Genomic DNA, 21,582 nt, shown 5'->3' on the forward strand with positions numbered 1-21,582 from the left:
GAGACTCCTAGATAGGCACATGGATGCAAGAAAAATGGAGGGCTATGAGGAAGCGAAGGGTTAGATTGCTCTTGGAGTAGGTTAAAAGGTCAGCACAACATTATGGGCCAGAGGACCTGTACTATGCTGCATTGTTCCATGTTAATATATTGTGAGAAGCCAGGGGCTTGTAGCCATGTATACCCATTTGATTTGTGCTGAGGAACTGAGCAAGTTCTCAATCCAAAATATTGACCACCCCTCTCTCTCCACATATGCTGCCTGACCGCTGAGTTTCTCCAGTGATTTGTTGGCTCCACATTACCGCATCTGAAGTCCCCTTTGTCTCCAGATATAGTTAAACCTCATACATGGAGAGTGGCATCAAGGGGGCTGACACTACTCAGGCTGCCCACCCGCCATCATAGAGCACACAAGGAAACTCCGAAGATCGGCAAAGCCAGCTGCTACCAGGTGTGACCAGAGATCGAAGAGGGGAATCCACAATTCTGTATGTGGGGATCACTGATACCAGTGGGATGGGACACAGAGGAAGAACAATTCATTCACTTGCTGGATTCTCCACGACCAGTCATTGAAAGTGGGCATGCAGGTACAGCAGGTGGTGAAAAAGGCGAATGGTATGCTGGCATTTATAGCGAGAGGATTCGAGTACAGGAGCAGGGAGGTACTACTGCAGTTGTACAAGGCCTTGGTGAGACCACACCTGGAGTATTGTGTGCAGTTTTGGTCCCCTAATCTGAGGAAAGACATCCTTGCCATAGAGGGAGTATAAAGAAGGTTCACCAGATTGATTCCTGGGATGGCAGGACTTTCATATGAAGAAAGACTGGATGAACTGGGCTTGTACTCGTTGGAATTTAGAAGATTGAGGGGTGATCTGATTGAAACGTATAAAATCCTAAAGGGATTGGACAGGCTAGATGCAGGAAGATTGTTCCCGATGTTGGGGAAGTCCAGAACAAAGGGTCACAGTTTGAGGATAAAGGGGAAACCTTTTAGGACCGAGATTAGGAAAAACTTCTTCACACAGAGAGTGGTGAATCTGTGGAATTCTCTGCCACAGGAAACAGTTCATTGGCCAGTTCATTGGCTATATTTAAGAGGGAGTTAGATATGGCCCTTGTGGCTACGGGGGTCAGGGGGTATGGAGGGAAGGCTGGGGCGGTGTTCTGAGTTGGATGATCAGCCATGATCATAATAAATGGCGGTGCAGGCTCGAAGGGCCGAATGGCCTACTCCTGCACCTATTTTCTATGTTTCTAATCAACTTTTTAAAAATATTATTTGCCCACAGGATGTGCGGTAGGCATTTATTGCACATCCTTGGCTACTCCTGAACAGTGGCTTGCTGGGCCAATTCAGAGAGCAATTGACAGCTAACATACTACTGAGATTCTGGTGTTTACAGGCCTTGCTGAACCAGGTGAACTTGGACATCAATCCAGTGCTTTACAAACACAAATAATGACACTAATTTTTAATATCTGAAACTGTTTTAATGATTCAGATTTAAATTTCCTAGCTGCAATGGTGAGATATGAACTCGTGTTGATGGATTTAAGAGTGCATTTCTCTGGGAGCAAGTCTAGCGACTTAGCCACTGTGCTACTATATATACTAACCACAACAATTAACAATCAACTGGTTGCAGCCACCCATGGGGAGCTCTTCAAGGTCAGGATATCTGTGGGATGACCCACTTGGTATTGGAAGTTAAGAATGAGTTAACCCTCTGTGGCAACACCTGCCCATACTCTCTGAATGTCCAGTCAGCCTGGATTATTAACAGGTGGACTTCTGTCTGAGGGAAACAATTCTTCCCACTGAGATGATGGTAACGCTGCACAACCCCTCAGTGCTGAGTTCCTCCAGCATTTTGTGTGTGTGTTGTTTGGATTGCCAGCATTGCAGACATGTGGTTGGATTATAGCACCTCAAGAGATGAGCTAGTGACTTGATACCACTGACACTCTCAGTGCAGTACCGAGGGAATGCTGTATGGTCAGAGGTACCATCGTTTGCCTGAGGTGTTAAACCAAGACCCTTTGTAAATGGATTTAAGATATATTACAGCATCACTGATTTGGAGGAGGGAAGTTTCTCACAGTGTCCTGGGGCAGATATTTACCCCTCAAACAAGTGGCTGGCATAGCAGTTCGCATAACACCATTACAATGCCAGCAACCTGGGTTCAATTGCCACCGCTGTCTATAAGGAGTTATAGTTTGTTCACTCTGTGACTGTGTAGGTTTCCTCCGGGTGCTCTGGTTTCCTCCCACTTTGCAAAGACATCTGGGTTAGTAGGTTCATTGGTCACGTGCACACAAGAGATTTTGCAGATGCTGGAAATCCAGAGTGATGCACACAGAATGCTGGAGGAACTCAGCAGGTCAGGCAGCATCTACGGAAATGAATATGCAGTCCATGTTTCAGGCGGAGACCCTTCTTCAGGACTGGAAAGGAATGGGGAAGATGCCAGAATAAAAAGTTGGGGTGAGGGGAAGGAGGATAGCTAGAGGGTGATAGCTGAAGCCAGGTGGGTGGGAAAGGTGGGCTGGAGAAAGAAGAATCTAATAAGAGACGAGAGTGAACCTTGGGAGAAAGGGAAGAAGGAGGGGCACTGGGGTGAGGGAGGTGATAGACAGGTGAGGAGAAGAGGTAAGGGGCCAGAATAGGGAAATCGAAGCAGAGGGTAGGGAATTGGAAAATAAAATCCAGAAGGAGAAATCGATGTTCATGCCATCAGGCTGGAGAATACCTAGACAGAATATGAGGAGTTGCTCCTCCACCATTGTGGCAAAAGAGGAGGCCATTATCTGCTATGCCAGAATGGGAACGGGGGTAGGAATTAAAATAATTGACCACTGGGAAATTCCACTTTTAGCAGATGGAGCTGAGGTGGTCGACAAAGTAGTCCCCAACTTACGTCAGGTACATGGTCACATGGCTCTGAAAGGCCTGTCATTGTGCTGTTATGTCTGAATAAAATAAATAAATAAAAGCAACATCATCACAACAAGCCATCACATTGCTGAATGTGGGATCTTGCTGTGTTGTAGTTCCCACTTCATAACAGCTACAGCTTCAAGAGTTGTAGTTGTTATCAAAGGTCTTCAGCACTCAGGCCATGTTCTTTTCTCGCTGCTGCCATCAGGTAGAGGTACAGGAGCTTCAGGACTCGCACCACCAGGTTCAGGAACAGATACTACTCCTCAACCATCAGGGTCTTGAACAAAAGGGGATAACTACACTCATTCTATTTCTGCTGTTCCCACAACTGATGGTCACACTTTAAGGCCTCTTTATCTTGTTATTTCATGCTCTCCTTATTTATTGCATTTGTACAGTTTGCTATCTATTGATGCTGTTTACAGTTGCCTGCAGAAAAAGAATCTCAGGGTTGTATGTGGTGACATGTATCTACTCTGATAATAAAGTTTTCCTTGGAACTTTGAAGAATGTGCTATTGGCTGTGCAGTATTTTGAGATCCCTGACAGGTACAACAGAAACCTAAGTCTTCCTCTAAACCAGTGCTTAGTATGGCAAGATCCAACAGTACTCCAGCATGCCAGTGGATATACCCAGGGCCAGAATCTGCCAACCAGTGGGTAATTGAGGATAATCTGAGTGAGGAGGCACAGTCCACACTAGGAAAGCGGAAACTCCAGCAGTGCCGATTGCTTCTGGTCAAGAAGGCACCAAGCTGCAATGTTCATCGAGGTCGCCGTTCAGACTGAGTTGTTTTTTAGGTTGATAGGGATGGTTTCGGAGACAGAGCGAGGAGTTAGGGTTCAGGGATAGGGATGTCTGAGAGTTAGAGTTCAGGCCAGAGTCCAGGTTGGAGTGCTCCACGGTGAAAGGCCAGTAATGCACATGGACAGATATCGGGTCAGCAAGCATCATGGACAAAGTCCAGCGTGGAAGAGGGCTGGTGACCACACCCCCCAACCCCCACCAACTCATTGAATTCCCTTGGTCCATGTGTCCTAGGTTCGGAGGTCCGTGTGGCCAGGAGACACAAGGGCCAGTAACCCCCTGGATCAGTGAGTCATTGAGTCTGAAGTTCGAGGCCTGGAGTATGGGATCCCGTCATTGGTGAATCGTAGTGTCGATAGTGAAGATCAAAGCCTGACAGCTGAAGACCAAACTCAACCAGTCCGGAAGTCAAGGATCGATGGCCAAGGCCCTGGGTTTGTGAGTCCACTAGAAAGTTGAAGGCTTGATGCCTGTGAGTCCACTGGAGGCTGGAGACCCAGAGGCAGCCTGGGGCCTGGGGTGGGAGGAGTTATGTGTGTGTGTTGTTGAGTTTTGTTGTTGCTAGTGATGCTCTGCTGAATACTGTGGGCATGCTATGTTGGCAGCAGAATGTGTGGCAACACGCAGCACATCCTTACATTATGTTGGTTGTTAATGCAAATGACTCATTTCACTGTATGTTTTGATGTACGTGATATAGTAAATAACTCTGAACTTGAATCTGATCAGTCGTCTCATTTGGAGGCTCTCAAGTAATGACAGCAGCTTGACACACAACTGCCCAAAACACATGGTGCAAACATTGATTCAATTCAGTCCCAAGGCACTGACACGGACTGATCTGCCAGGGCTCGCACTGATTAATTGATTGAAGAACATATCCTGCATCCTATTGATCCAAAGCAGCCAAGAGCTACATAGCCCATTATTAATCCTTAATGGCAAACAGAACAGGCTTGATTTTCAGCCCAGGAGTATATCAAACATAATCACCGTTTGGTTTGCTGAGAGGTGTGTGACACCTTAATTACACGCCTGACTCCAAAGTGTAAATTGTTAATTTTCACAAAGGTAACCACAGGTGATATCGGGGATACTGAATCTGGTCCACGGTTCTAATTTTGCTGAGCCTGCACAACTTCCAGGACCTGGAATTCAAAGATAGACGAGGATTTCCTGACCTGGTTTTCTCCTGCATTCCAAAGACGTACAGCTCATGGTTAGTAAGTTGTGGGCGTGCCATGTTGGCAACAGAAACATGGCAACACTGGTGGGCTGCCCCCAGCACGTGCTTGGTCTTCTTCAGTTGTTCATGCAATCTATACATTTCATTGTACATTTCGATGTATATATGACAAATTAATCATTAACTTTTTATCTCTGTTCTGGACACCTCAAAGTACTTAGCAACTCAGGAAACATTTATCTAGAACACTTTTTTGGAGGAGATGCAGCAGCCAATTTCTGCATAGCAAGCTCGGACTGTTTTTCTTTGGAATTGCTGGTTGAGGGATGAATATTAGTAAAGGAACCAGGGAGAATTCTCTGCACCTCTTCAAGATAGTGCCACGGGAGATTTTCACACAACTGTAGAGGGCAGGCAGTGGTCTTGGTATCACATCTTATCCAAAAGATGGTTTCAGATTGAATCTGAAAGGGATAGCATTGCACATTATATAAGAATGGAAGAATTAGGAGCAGAGATTACTTGGCCTTCCAGCCTACTCCACCACTAACTAACATCATGACTGATCTTCAACCTCAGTCCGTTTTTCTGTTTTATTCTCGTATTCCCCAGCCCAGCACACTGAATTACCAGTTATTTCCATTCTGGTATCCTGCAAGAGACCTAATGGGGCTTATTTAAGGAATGATCTTAAGGCATTGGATGAAATTCAGAAAAGGTTACTGGAATGAGTGAGTCGTCATTTAAGGAAAGGTCAGATGGTTGGGCTTACATACGCTAGAGTTTAGAAGAGTGAGAAAGGACTTGTGATTCATCGAGTCACACAGTATGGAAACAGGTCTTTTGGCCCAATTCATCCATGCTGACTAAGGTGTGCACTTTTGACCTGTATCCCTCTAAATCTTTCCTATCCATCTATCTGTCCAAATGTCTTTTAAATGTCATTATTGGTCCTGCCTCAACCACTTCCCCTGGCAACTTGTCTGAAGAAGTTGCCTACTCAGGTCCCTGTTAAGTCTTTATATTCTCACCTTAACCCTACGGCCTCTAGTTTTTGGCTCCTATACCCCAGGGAAAAGACTGCATGCATTCATTCTATCCATGCTCCTCACGATTTCATACATCTCTATAAGGTCAATATACTTAACTGGAACATGTAGAAGCTCTGACAGGAAATTGTAGAGAAGAAGCTTTCTCATGGAAGAAGCCAAAACTAGGAGTCACAGTTTAAAAATAAAAGGGTTGTCCTTTTAAGATAGAGATTAGATGAAAGTTTCCCTGTAAGGAAAACGCTCTTCCTCGTGGTGCAGTGGAAGCAAAGTCAAGAGGGGATTGAAAGGTCATCGGGGCAGGTGGCAATACAAAGATGAGGTAACAATGAAGTCACAATAACTTTCCTGGATGTTAGGTACGGTTTGAAGAGCTGAATGGCTTGCTCCTGGATCCTATGTCTGTATGTCTTTGATGTAAAGACCTCCAGGCCCTTTCACATACAACCTAGTGGACACAAGAGATTCTGCAGATGCTGGAAATCTTGAACAACACACACAAAATGCTGAAGGAACTCAGTCAATATCTATGGAGGAAAATAAATAGTCGATGTTTTCAGGCAGAGACCCTTCATCAGTCCTCATGAAGGGTCTCCACTCGAAATATCGACTCTTTATTTCTCTTCATACTCAACATCATGGACAGTTTCTTGGGACTCCCCAGTAGAGACCAGCAAGTGAGTCAATAACTGGGTTACAGCCGATTTGCAAAACATTTGGAGCACAATACCAGTAGTCAATTGCTAACATACCCCACCTCACTCTCACTTTCTCACACTCTCATTCTCACCTGGCTGCTGTGAGTGGCAGAGACTGGGACGGAGCCAGAAAAATGGCTTGGAGAGCTCGGCAGAGACTTGCATGATGTGACGAAAAGGTGCTGCTGCTTCTTAATTGCTGAGATCTTCTGGGCAACTGAAAGAGAAACAATAGTGAGGGCTCCCATAGCAAGACTCTGGAGTTGCTGGAACTTGAAGCAACACCTCGTCTGCTGGAGGAACTTAGCAGGTTGAGCAGAATCTGTGGAGGGGACGGAGGTGGGAGGGGCAGGGAGAAGGAGGAACTGTCAACATTTTAGCATTGAGGCAGGTTTTTGATCCAAATACCAACAATTCCTTTCCCCTCACAGGTGCTGCACAGCCCACTGAGTTGCTCCAACAGACTGTTGCTCTCATAAAGTTGATGATGAGAGGTAATTGGTTTAATGTAGTCAAATGTACAGAGATACAATGACAACAACAGGAATTCTGCAGATGCTGGAAATTCAAGCAGCACACATAAAAGTTGCTGGTGAACGCAGCAGGCCAGGCAGCATCTCTAGGAAGAGGTACAGTCGACGTTTCGGGCCGAGACCCTTCGTCAGGACTAACTGAAGGAAGAGTTAGTAAGAGATTTGAAAGTGGGAGGGGGAGGGGGAGATCCAAAATGATAGGAGAAGACAGGAGGGGGAGGGATGGAGCCAAGAGCTGGACAGGTGATTGGCAAAAGGGATATGAGAGGATCATGGGACAGGAGGCCCAGGGAGAAAGACAAGGGCGGGGGAACCCAGAGGATGGGCAAGGGGTATAGTCAGAGGGACAGAGGGAGAAAAAGGAGAGTGAGAGAAAGAATGTGTGTATAAAAATAAATAACACATGGGGTACGAGGGGGAGGTGGGGTATTAGCGGAAGTTAGAGAAGTCAATGTTCATGCCATCAGGTTGGAGGCTACCCGGACGGGAATTCCCACTCTGACATGTCTATCCACGGCCTCCTCTACTGTAAAGATGAAGCCACACTCAGGTTGGAGGAACAACACCTTATATTCCGTCTGGGTAGCCTCCAACCTGATGGCATGAACATTGACTTCTCTAACTTCCGCTAATGCCCCACCTCCCCCTCGTACCCCATGCGTTATTTATTTTTATACACACATTCTTTCTCTCACTCTCCTTTTTCTCCCTCTGTCCCTCTGACTATACCCCTTGCCCATCCTCTGGGTTCCCCCGCCCTTGTCTTTCTCCCTGGGCCTCCTGTCCCATGATCCTCTCATATCCCTTTTGCCAATCACCTGTCCAGCTCTTGGCTCCATCCCTCCCCCTCCTGTCTTCTCCTATCATTTTGGATCTCCCTCTCCCCCTCCCACTTTCAAATCTCTTACTAACTCTTCCTTCAGTTAGTCCTGTCGAAGGGTCTCGGCCCGAAACGTCGACTGTACCTCTTCCTACAGATGCTGCCTGGCCTGCTGCGTTCACCAGCAACTTTGATGTGTGTTGCATAGATACAAATGATAAGCTTTCGTCTGCATGTCATCCAGGCATATCATTACTTAAGTACATATCACATTATAAGTATTGTACATCAAAGCAATACAAATGGGGAAGTATGAGGAATATAGTATTACATAGAACAATACAACACAGCACGTACCCTTTTGACAAACAACGTTGTGCTGACCTTTTAACCTACTCAAAAATCAGTCTAACTCTTCCCTCCTACATAACCATCCATTTTCGTTCATCCATGTGCCTATCTAAAACTTTCTTAAAAGTCTCTAATGTATCTGTCCCAAGTAGCACATTCTATGCACTGATCACTCTCTGTGTAAAAAATTTACCTCTGACACCCTCCCTATACTTTCCTCCAATCATCTGAAAATTATGTCTACCCTAGGATAAAGGCTAGTTGTTCACTCTATCTATGCCTTTTATCATCTTGTATACCTTTATCAGTTACAGTTCCAGAGAAAGTGCACCGCAGGCAGGTGAGTACAAGAGCCACGATGAGGTAGACTGAGAGATCAAGGTCAAGAGATCATCTGTGACCAGGTAGCAAGGCATAGAGCAGTAATCATTATCACCGGCAGCCTCACTCTCACCTGTGAAGTCTCAAAAGGTGCCAGAGGCTGTAATTGAACAGCAGCAAGAGTCAATAACATTTCACCCAAATTACTTCATGCACTTGCATTGCGCAGTTTAAAACTAGGTAAGTGTGTTCACGTACAGTGAATTCCGGTTAATTGGGACTCATAGGAACCGGTACACTTTGGTCCAATTAAGCAACTGCCCCAAAAAGCCAGTTTCATGGAAATAGAATATAAGGTATAAAAAAAGTCAAACTACTGTTTAACTGAGTAACAAATTATGTATTCAAATGAAATACAGAACAAATTAGAACACTACCAACATAGTATTGGCTGTTTGTCATATCTGATGATGACAGGAAACCTGTGCGCGAGAGTTTTTAAAGTGGAAAACCCATTGCTCTGGGGCAGTTACACCCTCTTGACCTCAAGTCTGGGTCCAGTGGGATGAGTAGTTGTCACAACTGGGGTCTTCCTTGGTTGCAATGGACGAATAGGCTTAGCTAATCTGGGTGACACGGCAGCATAACAGCTATCATAATGTTTTACAGTGTACATCAATCATAGCACATCCAGTATTGGCAAGAGAAAATCCAGGGGAACATAGCCCCACTCTGCCCAGAAGCCACGTCCATTATTCTTCTGTGGGCTCTCTCCAATTCTTCTTGCCAATATTGTAACAAACATCAATCCCTAAAGTTACTCCTCAATCAGAGACAAACTGTTAACACATGCCTCCAAATTTCCCGATACCATTTAAATGGGTTGAGAGTGTTGAAGAAAAGATAAAAATGAAATGGGAAGGAAAGGATTTTATACAATTCAGCACAATTCCTGGTGCAAAGCTTCCTCTGACAAGAGCCTGGTTAAAGACAAACTGAGTTGTGGCCTGTGAGATGCATAATGGACACCCTCCATGAAGTGTCAGCAGTGATAAAAATTGGTGTCATCTCTTCACAGGATTATCAAACAAGTTCCACATAATAGGGAGGATAAGATGACAACGATGAGGAACTGCCACCTCAAGTTGAGCAGACACTTAGAAACATAGAAAACCTACAGCACAATACAGGCCCTTCGGCCCACAATGCTATGCTGAACACTTTAGAAATTACCCATAGCTCTCTATTTTTCTACGCTCCATGTACCTATCCAGGAGTCTCTTAAAAGATCCTATCATATCTGCCTCCACTACCGTTGCCGGGAGCCCATTCCACGTACTCACCACTCTCTGCGTAAAAAAACTTACCCCTGACATCTCCTCTGTACCTCCTTCCAAGCACCTTAAAACTGTGCCTTCTCGTGCTAGCCATTTCAGCCCTGGGAAAAAGCCTCTGACTATCCACACGATCAATGCCTCTCATTATCTTATACACCTCTATCAGGCCACTTCTCATTCTCCGCCGCTCCAAGGAGAAAAGGCTGAGTTCACTCAACCTATTCTCATAAGGCATGCTCCCCAATCCAGGCAACATCCTTGTAAATCTCCTCTACACCCTTTCTATGGTTTCCACATCCTTCCTGTAGTGAGGTGACCAGAACTGAGCACAGTACTCCAAGTGGGGTCTGACCAGGGTCCTATATAGCTGCAACATTACCTCTCGGCTCTTAAACAGACTTGAAAGAGTTTAGCAGTAATCAAGCCTGATCTGGCTTAATGTCCAAATCTGCTGACAGTTCTGGATCAGTGTGTGCACACACTTGGCTGGTGGAGGGTTTCTGCAGAGGAGGGTTTCTTCCTCTTCTAAGCTGTTTGGTTTCCCTGCTTTCTCTCAGGCTTCCGATTTCCTGTCATGGCCACAGAACTAACCAGCGTTCAGCTAATTACTGTCAGCAACAGTCTGCACTCTGCAGACTGTTGAAGAGTGCAGACCATTGAAGACCGGAGTCTGCTAACAGAGTTCCTCAGTTCAAGGAACCAGAAGCAGAAGCCAAAGCTGCATGCGTTCATTTGGGAGCCCAGGTTACAGATGGTCCCATCGTGCACCAGAGCAATCCGGCTCAACAGTGAATTCACCCTCCCTGACAAGTAGAAATTTCTACATCTTAGCTAGCCCTACTTTACAACAATGATTATAGTTCAATGAAAACTACAACTTCCATTTATATAGAGCCTGCATTGTTCCAAGGTACCACAAGAGAGCCTGTAAAAAATATGAGGCCAAGAACCATTAAGACAATCAAAGATAGGGGTTCTGAGGAGGGTTTTAATGAAGGTGGAGAGGCTGCGAGGTATAAGGAAGGGCGTCTCAACTGCCAGTGGCCGAGTGAGAGGAATCATGAGATGGGAAGCAGAGGGGATCAGAGGTGTCAGCTAACTTTTCGATCTAGGAAGTGGACAGAACAAGATAGGATGAGAAGGGATGAGAATTTTAAAACCGAGGTGCTGCCAAGCTGGCAGTACAGCAGCACAGGGTGACAGGGCTCCATGTAAGTTAGGGGAAATCAGGATTATTGAAAAGTGGCACGTTGGCTGTGAAGCGCTCTCAGAATTCCCAAGGATATGAAACTCATGCGAGCAAAGTGCTAAATAAATAAAGCTACAGTTGCTGGAATGTGAAACTAATCCAGAGATCCTGGAACCCTCATCCAGTCAAGCAAGTTCTTCCAGCATTTCTGCTTCTGCTATAGGAATACCAATCCTTTCTTTCCTTTCATCCCCCCCTCATTTGGGAAGGTGCAAGAGGACGGCCAGTTCAAACAACACTTAGTGTAATACTCAACTGCTCTCAATCATCTTAGTGAAGTTTGGGTTTTACAAAGCATCCCGTCTCATTTTGTACACTTACAGACTGAACCCTTTGCCCTGGTGTGGGGTTTGGATTTTTGGGTACCCCTTTACATCCTTTGTGAGCAGAGACTATGTTCAGTAAGAATTAAATAGGAGGCCGTCACTGGTCACGGATACTGCTCTGCTTTCACCAGAGTGAGGTAAGACATCACTCCAATAGAACCAACCTGCCTCCAAAGCATAATGAGACAACAGTGGAAGACATTGTGCAAAGTAGGCAGTTTAGAAGGAAAAGCACTGATTACAAGCCCCACAGACAGCCAAGGGTCCCAGATGTTATAAATGGTCAGTGCCAATACGATCAGCAAAAGGAATACTGTGACTGCAGAAAACATCTATTCCTGGTCATTACCCACTGACCATTATGGGGCTGAAATTCAATCAGGGATGAATGTAACACCATTCACAGCCAAACAATGTCATAAATTCACAGTGAAGTATTACCACTAGTAGAATCACTTGCAACATGAACAGAAACTGAGTTTAGTTCACTGAGCCTGTAGCGGTCTTACTGAGGCCCCTCCATTTGAATCGTGGCACAGTGGACAACATTCCTCTGGTCAAATTCAAAGCCCCTCCAGAGTCTTCACTTGCACAAATCAAAAACACAAGAGATTGTGCAGATGCTGCAAATCTAGAGTAACGCATACAAAATGCTGGAGGAACTCAGCAGGTCAGGTAGCATTTATGGAAAGGAATAAACAGTCAGTGTTTCTGGCTGAGACTTCGACAGGACTGGAAAGGAAGGGGGAAAAAGCCAGGATAAAAATATGGGGGAGGGAAAGGAGGACAAGCTCGAAGAGGATAGGTGAAGCCAGATGAGGGGGAAGGTAGGTGGGTGTGGAGGGTGAAGGGGGCATGAAGTCAGAAGCTGGGAGGTGATAGGTGGAACAAGTAAAGGCCTGAAGAAGGAGAAATCTGATAGGAGAGGAGATTGGACATTGGAGAAAGGGAAGGAGGAGGAGTATCAGAGGGAGGTGATAGTCAGGTGAGAATGGAAGGGGTAAGAGAGAGCTAGAGTGGGCAATGGAAGAAGAGGGAAGGGAAGGAAAGGGAAGATACAGAAATCAATGTGCATGCCATCAAGTTGAAGGCTACCCAGATGGAATATAAGGCGTTACTCCCCCAACCCAAGAGTAGCCTCATTGTTGCAGTAGAAGAGGACATGGACCAACATGTCGGAATGGGAATAGGTTTTGGAATTAAAATGGTTGGCCACTGGGAAATCCTGCTTGTTACAAATGGAGCAAAGATGCTCGACAAAGTGTATCTCAATCTACGTTGGATATCACCGATGTAGAGGAGGCCACATCAGGAGTACCGGAAATAGTAGATTTCCAGATTTCAGCTAGTGTTGCCTCACCTAAAAGGACTGCTTAGGGCTCTGAATGGTGGTGAGGGAAGATGAATGGGCACCTTTTGTCACATGCAGGGATATGTGCCAGAAAGGAGGTTAGTGAGGAGGGCCAAATGGACAAGATAATCACAGTGAGAGGAATCTCTGTGGAAAGCGGAGAGCGGGGGAGGGGAGTGTTAAGATGGGTTTGGATGGTGGAATCAAGGCTAATGATCTGCTGAGGGTGGAGGTCCAAATAAGACATTGCACCAGACTCTGTCTGCACATTCAGATCCTGTCACAAGTAAAAAGTCAGGGGAGTTCTCCAGTGCCCTGGGACCTATACTCACCACTAAAATATACAATTAGGTCTGCATTACACTGCTGTTTATGGGATCCTGCTGTGTGCAAACCGGTTGCTATGTTTCCCACATTACAAAGATTCTAAATTCCTGGAAGGAATATGAAAGGATCAGTTTTACATTTATCCTTTCTCTGTATTATTTGGACAAACTGCAAAGGGCAAACACTGAGTGCCAGACACAAAGCCATTACAGTCAGCCCTTCTTATCCGCGAGGGATTGGTTCCGGGACCCCTCGCAGATGCCCAAGTCCCTTATTCAACCTGTCTAAATGTGGTGGACCTTAGGACCCAGCAGAACCCCGGACCTTATTTAACCGGTCTCAGTGCGGCGGACATTAAGACCCGGCGGCAGAGCTCTCAATCCACAGTGTTTCTGCTCATGAAAATAATCACAATCGCGATTTAAAATAAAGTGGAAATAATAAAGCGATTGGAAAGAGGTGAAATACCATTGGTCATTGGAAAAGTATTAGGCTATAGTCGGTCAACGATCAGAACAGTTTTAAAGGATAAAGTGAGAAAAGCCCTGCCCCGATTAAAGCTACAATTATTAATAAGCAACGCAGTGGTTTAATTATTGGGTTTTTGGGTTTTGGGGTTTTGGGTCTTTGTTCCTCCACATCAACCCGGCACGGATGGAGAGCACGCTCGGGAGCGATTTGTCACTGGATTGAACTCGGGAACTTCCGTTCCCAAGCCTGGCGCTGAAACATACGTTTTTTAAGTGTTTTATATGCATAGAAAGGTAAAATATATACTATACACTAAGACAAACATTTGACTAACTGACGCTAAATAATACTGGATGTACCTGTTCTGACTTACTTAGTAAGAGAACTTCCAGTTTTTTTTCGATCTCGATCCACGATAACCTACGCACATCCTCCCATATACTTTAAATCATCTCTAGATTACTTATAATACCTAATACAATGTAATTGCTATGTAAAATAGTTGTTATACTGCATTGTTTAGGGAATAACGACAAGAAAAAAAAAGTCTGTACATGTTCGAACATCAAATTCTGGAAGAGGTTTTCTTGATTCGCAGTTGGTTGAATTCGCGCATGCGGAACTCGCGGATAAGGAGGGCCGACTGTACCTTCATTAAAAACTCGATCCACATTGAGTCCATACGTTGCGCAGGTCTCATAATACATGCAGCGTTTCAAGTCAGCGCAGAGTTTACGTGCCCGGGCATCATCAATGACTCGTGGATTGGTGGCACTGATTGCATCTGCAAGTGAGGGAAGCAAAGCTTTTAGATATCAAATGACAGACATTGAGAACTGCTCCATGACTAATGCCTTGGATGCTAATAAACTTGAAGTTAATTTCAATAATAAGGAATTTGAAATTAGTATGCACCTGAGAACAATTCAAATTTGATTATTTCCAGAAATAATTGGAACATTAAAATTGTAGGAAGCAGGCCTCTTTATAGCTTTAAACAGTACGACACACATAATACAGAGGGGTGCTAATGTGTCATTATGCTGAATGCCTGTCACAGACTGACCTTGTACTTCTAAATCTTTCACGGTATTGAACTGAATACAAGCAAAGGCCCTGGTTAAATGTGCCTTCTTACCCAACCTTCCTTTAACCTCTGCCTGGAGATTTGAGATGACGATTTTCTTGATCAGAATGGGTTGAGCATCTCTGTAGCAGAATGCAAGGTGACCTAACTGAAATGTATAAAATACAAATGAGCTCCTTGGCCTGGATGCTGAAAGGCTGTTCTACCTGTCCCGAATGTCTGCCTCAGTATTGGGGGATTGGCCATTTAGTGCTGAGAAGAAGAATGTCTTCAGTCCAAGCTGTGGAACTGTGCCCAGAGAGCAAGGGAGGCAGAGTTATTGTGTATATTCAAAGCCAAGGCAAATACTGATTTTTGGGGTAACACAGAGTCCAGGACTGGGGGGAACTGGCAGGAAATGAAGTAAAGGCAGGGGATCTGCCATGATCTTATTGAATGTCAGAGCAGACACAAAGGACTAAAATACCTCTTCCTACTCCCATCTTTTATGCTTGTATCTGCTAACCTGAATTCATTCTTTTCCAACACCTGCTGTGTTGAACTCTTTACCTCCCTCAGACTTTCTTTCCCTTCCCCACCAGATTTCATGCTCTTAAAATTTGCAACAACCTCACCACAGAGTTTGCCATCTTCCTTGGCTTGCTAATGTCTTTACTGAGAGCAAGACTCTTCTGGGTAGGGAGGTACACGCTTAATTTGGAATTCCTTTGAAAATAGCTGGGGGGGGGGGGTGGTGGCTGTAGGACCCTGGGGAGATGCTCAAAATATGGAGCCAGGCGTCATCCATTACACAAAAAGTAGGAGTAGCCAGTCAGCCCTTTGAGTTACTCCACCAGTGAATATGATCACAGCTGATCATTAAGATTCAGTACAGCCACAGGAGACTGCTGATCCTGGAATGTGGAGCAACAAACAACCTGCTGGAATAACTCAGTGGGTCAAGCAGCATCTGTGGGAGGAAAGGAATTGTCAATGTTTCGGGCCAAACTCTTGTATCGGGAGCTTTTTCAGATTCTGTATCCTGTTCCTGATTCCTCCCCATGTCCTTCGCTTCCTTTAACCCCAAGAACTATACAGTGCCTGGAAAAAGTATTTATTCCTCTTGGAAGTTCTCCTGTTTTATAACATTGAAACGCAGTTGATTTAATTTGGTTTTTATTGACGCTGATCAACAGAAAAAGACTCTTTCATGTCAAAGTGAAAACAGATCTCTACAAAGTGATCTATATTAATTAGAAATATGAAACACAAAATAATTGATTGCATAAATATTCACCCTCCCTTTAATATGACACATCAAATCATCACTGGTGCAGCCAATTGGTTTCAGAAGTAACATAACTAGTTAAATGGAGATCACCTGTGTGCAGTCAAGGTGTTTCAATTGATTGTAGTAATGGATTGTAGTCTTGTGTCTGGAAGGTCCAACTGTGGGCTGGCCTGGCTAGCGTAGGGAGGTGGTTGAGTGTGTGTTGGAAGCAGTGGGTTGAGATGGCTGACTGGAAAATGGTGGAGAGAGAGGACATCAAGGAAAGAGCCAAGCTGTTGAAGGAAGTTTTTGGCGAGAGTGGAAGTGAACTAGAGATGGAGGTCGGCGGGAAAGAGGAACGGAATGGAAAGAGTAAGTAAAGAAAGCAGAGGTACGGGATATCAAACTCTGAGGAGTCAGTGGATGATCAAAACAGGACAGCAAAAAAATGGAAAGAAGATGAGATTAAAGCACTATAAAACTAAGCGAAGACTTAGTCTTTTGGTGACTGGAACCCGATTCGTATGACGAAGATGCTCAACAAAATAATAGGCGAGATTAAAGGAGCAAAGATTTTATGAAATGGATCGCTATCAGTGATTTGTCGAGATAGTGCTCAGCAAGGCAAAGTGATAAGATTATGTAAAATAGATGGCAAAGAAGTACAATGCTCAATACCCAACAATAGAAAGTGGACTAGAGGAGTTATTTCGGGGATACCAACAAAAGTTACTATAGATGAGATTAAACAGAACATAAAAGGAGCAAAAATTATTGAAGCCGAACGTTTGAAAGTTACAAGAAACGGGAAAAAGTGTGATGGTTTACTGGTAATGATTAACTTTGATGACGAGAGATTGCCGACTAATGTTTACTTAGGGTATATGTGTTATGCGGTTAGAATATATATACCACCGCCTTTAAGATGCTATAAATGTCAGAAATTTGGGCACATTGCGGTGGTCTGCAGAGGAAAACAAAGATGTGGGTGATGCGCTGAACATGAATATGGGAAATGTGAAGCGGGAGCTAGGCTGAAATGCTGCAATTGTGGTGAGGAACACAGCGCAGCTTATCGAGGATGCATTTATAGCAAGAAGGCGGCTAAGATACAATATGTAAAAGTAACTCAAGGAATCAGTTATGCTGAGGCAGTGAAAGAATTGGCTGGAAAAAGGCTGTCAAGCAAACAAATACAGGGAATAATAAACTGGTGAATTGTGAGGGCTGTAATATGAAAAATAAGGATACACAATTAATGAGTAGAAAGGATTTCATACTTTTTATGGTGGATGCAATTAATTGTTCAGCGCAAACAAGCAAAAGGACTGAAAAAATTAAAATTATCGTCAAGTCTGCAGAAAAATATCTTGATATTAAAGCGATTAGGTGGGAAGAAGTCAAAGAAACCCTGAATGGAGGATCCAACAGTTCACAGGCAGGGGAGATGGAATCTTAATGGCAGTATATTTATCGCAAATGGTCAAGAATGTAAGAAATGTTTCAGGACTTAAGGAAAACCCTCAGATTTTATGGTTGAAGCCCAGGGTAAATGTGCAGAACTCCAACAACAAATAGAAGTACCCGACAAGAACAACGGTGAGTTGGAAAGAGATTGGAAAATGGAGGAAATTATGACAAGGATACAAAAAGGAAAATGAATTTGTTACAAAGTGAATTATCTACATTCAGATTATAAAATGAAAACATGGAAGCAAATGAAGAAGAACTCCAAAGTCTCAGTAAATGACTGCAGGCTACGATCCAAGAAAAGGAAAACCTGAAAAAGCAGATAGACTTGGAAAAACAAGTTTAAAAGTATAACGTGTGATAATTACTATTCTTTAACAAGATGATTTTAGTCTTACAAGTGATGTAGATGAAATCAATGTTATTGAGGTAATGCAACTACATGAAAACGAGACAAAATTAGGGAAGAATAGCAGTTTGCGGCATTATCTAATGAGCGCATTAAGCTTTCATGAGGAATTGCAACTACAGAGTGATGCTAATAGAGAACTGCAGGCTGAACTAGATTGTCTAAAGTAGAGAACTCCAGCACATACTTGGTTGGAACACCACAAGTCTGGCAGGTGGCAGTAATGCTCTGAAAACTGGTTGCCAACCGCCATAAAACAAAAAGGAAGAAGAAGAAGAAGAAGAAGGTCCAACTGCTGGTGAGTCAGTATCCTGGCAAAAACTACACCATGAAGGCAAAAGAACACTCCAAGCAACTCCATGAAAAAGTTATTGAAAAGCACAAGTCAGGAGATGGATACGAGAAAATTTCCAAATCACTGAATATCCCCTGGAGTATAGTTAAGTCAATCATCAAGAAATGGAAAGAATATTGCACAGCTGTAAATCTGCAAGGAGCAGGCTGTTCTCAGAAACTGAGTGACTGTGCAAGAAGGGGACTAGTGAGGGAGGCCACCAAGAGACCAATGTCAACTCTGGAGGAGTTACAAGCTTCAGTGGCTGAGATGGGCAAAGTCTGTGCATACAACAACTATTGCCCGGGTACTTCACCAATTGCAGCTTTATGGGAGAGTGGCAAAGAGAAAGCCACTATTGGGGGAGGGGGAAGCTCACATGAAATCTCGGTTAGAGTTTGCCAGAAGGCATATGGAAGACTCTGAAGTCAGCTGGAAAAAGGTTCTATGGTCTGATGAAAACAAAATTGAACTTTTTGGCCATCAGACGAAATGCTGTGCTTGGTGAAGCCAAACACCGCACATCATCAAAAACACACCATCCCTACCGTGAACCATGAGGGTGGCTGCATCAGGCTGTGGGGATGCTTCACTGCAGGAGGCTCTGGAAGGTTTGTGAAGGTAGAGGGCAAAATGAATGCAGCAAAATACAGGAATGAGCGGGTTAACATATGAGGAATGTTTGTCTGCTCTTGGACTGTATTCCTTGGAGTTTAGAAGAATGAGGAGGGCCTCACAGAAACATTTCCAATGTGGAAAGGCATGGACAGAGTGGATGTGGCAAAATTGTTTCCCATGGTGGGGAAGTCTAGTACGAGAGGGCATGACTTAAGGATTGAAGGGCGCCCATTCAGAACAGAGATGCAAAGAAATTTTTTTAGCCAGAGGGTGGTGAAACTATGGAATTTGTTGCCACGGGCAGCAGTGGAGGCCAAGTCACTGGGTGTGTTTAAGGCAGAGATTGATAGGTATCTGAGTAACCAGGGCATCAAAGGTTATGGTGAGAAGGCGGGGGAGTGGGACTAAATGGGAGAATGGATCAGCTTATGATAAAATGGCAAAGCAGACTCGATGGGCAGAATGGCCGACTTCTGCTCCTTTGTCTTATGGTAATTCCTGGAGGAAAACCTGAAGCAATCTGCAAGAGAACTGCGACTTGGGAGAACATTTGTTTTCCAGCAAGACAATGACCCCAAGCATAACGCCAAAGTTACACATGAATGGCTTAAAAACAACTAGAATAATATCCTGAAGTGGCCAAGTCAGAGTCCAGACTTCAATCCAATTGAAAATTTGAGGCTAGACTTGAAAAGTTCTGTTCACTCACAATCCCCATGCAATCTGACCAAGCTTGAGCAGTTTTGTAAAGAAGAATGGGGGAAAAATTGCAGTGTCTAGATGTGCAAAGTTGATCGAGACCTATGCACACAGACTCAAGGCTGTAATTGCTGCCAAAGGTGCATCTACTAAATACTGACTTTGAAGGGAGCGAGTAATTATTCAATCAATTATTTTGTGTTTGATAATTGTAATAAATTTAGACCAACTTGTAGAAATTTGTTTTCACTTTGACATGGGTGTCTTTTCTGTTGATCAATGTCAAAAAAGCCAAATTAGATCCACTGTAATGCTGTAAAACAATAAAACATGAAAACTTCTGGGGGGGGGGGAGGTAACTACTTTGTATAGACACTGTATTTGGTTCCTGAATATATTGAATAATTTGACTTCAACTGCATTCTGTGGTGGAGAATTTTACAGGTTCACCTATCCTTTAGAAGAAATTGATCTTAAGTAACTTTCCCCTCATCCTTTGGTTGTCACCCAAGGTCCTGGACTCACCGACATCATGAATATCCTTCCTCGTCTAGCCTGCTTAATGCTGATCGTATTTTGTTGCTGTTTGAGATCCCCTCTTATTTTCTAAATTCCAGTAAATATGAATCTAATCCACTCCATTCCTCTTCATAAACCAATGCCACTGTTCTGGGAATCGGTCAGGTGAACTTCTGCTGCGCTCCCTCTGTATCAACAACATCCTTCCTCAGAAAGGACAGCACACAATTCTCGAGGTGTGGTTTCACCAAGATCATTGCCCTTCAACTCGAGGATAAGCTAATTGCCTTGGAGGAGATATAATTCTAACTCCATAACTTGGAGGTTCTAACTCCATAATCAAGTTTTATTTCCTGTGGAGCATCAAGAACGCTCACCGCTGTCCAGGGATACTGATGGACTTTTACCGCTGAACCATTGAGAGCATACTCACCAACTGCATCTCAGTGTGGTATGGCAATTGTCCCATATCAGACCGCAAAGCACTCCAGCATGTGGTGAAAACTGCCCAGCGGATTATCGGCACCCAATTGCCCATCATTGAGAACATCTACCATAAACGCTGCCTGGGCAGGGCGAAAAACATTATCAAGGATGCATCTCACCCTAATCATGGACTTTTTACTCTCCTCCCATCTGGTAGGCGCTACAGGAGCCTCCACTTCTGCACCAGCAGGCACAGGAAGAGCTTCTTCCCTGAGGCTGTGACCCTGCTGAACCTCACGTCACAGCACTAAGCAGTATTGCACCCATATTGGACTGTCTCAGTACTTTTATATTTGTGTGCTGTAGCACTTACTTTTTATTCACAGTTATATTGTAAATAACACTATTCTTTGCATTTCTGGTCAGATGCTAACTGCATTTCATTGGCTTTGTATCTGTACTCGGCACAATGACAATAAAGTTGAATCTAATCTAATAATACAGCTCTTGTGAGATTAAACAATGACTCCAGTTACATTAATTTGTCTTCTAGTCCCTTGAATTCAGATGGAGATGCTGGTTATCTAACTGAATTTCACAAGTGAAGATGTGGGTGAATTGTGTGCTGGAAATCAAAAGAGGAGGGGATCATTTTACAGTTGGAGCTCAGCTTTTTGGAAGCGATATTCAGAAACCAGGACTCCAACTCCTATGAGGTGTGGGATAGGATGAAGTCAAGTGAGTTTTGGGTAAGGGTAAGAAGCGTAGAAACAGATCAGACTTGGTCTCATTGAATTTGTATCAGCTGTAGGGCAGTAGGTTGTACTCTCCCAGTTTGACTCCCACTCCAGGGAGCTGAGCAAGGCTGACGCTCCAGTGCTAACCTGAGGGAGCTGTCATCTTTCAGATGGTTCTGGAGGGCTTGAGTTATAAGGAGAAACTGGAAAGGCTATGAATTTGGAGCAAAGGATGCTGAGGGGTGATCTTATGGG

At 44.2% G+C, this 21,582-nt stretch overlaps 1 protein-coding gene across 2 annotated transcripts in view; it reads right to left on the reverse strand.

Moving 5' to 3' along the window:
* The window catches only part of LOC140191476 (arf-GAP with GTPase, ANK repeat and PH domain-containing protein 1-like), a 188,138-nt gene that overhangs the window by 47,350 nt on the left and 119,206 nt on the right, over window positions 1-21,582 (reverse strand). For both annotated transcript variants that reach the window (XM_072248921.1, XM_072248920.1), the window contains exons 6-7: window positions 14,429-14,563; window positions 6,786-6,910 (exon numbers count right to left, since the gene is read on the reverse strand). In XM_072248921.1, coding sequence (XP_072105022.1) covers window positions 6,786-6,910; window positions 14,429-14,563 — 260 coding nt within the window. The remainder of the gene's footprint in view (window positions 1-6,785; window positions 6,911-14,428; window positions 14,564-21,582) is intronic.

This window comes from Mobula birostris, chromosome X (genome assembly GCF_030028105.1).
Source record: "Mobula birostris isolate sMobBir1 chromosome X, sMobBir1.hap1, whole genome shotgun sequence".
Classification (NCBI taxonomy): domain Eukaryota; kingdom Metazoa; phylum Chordata; class Chondrichthyes; order Myliobatiformes; family Myliobatidae; genus Mobula; species Mobula birostris.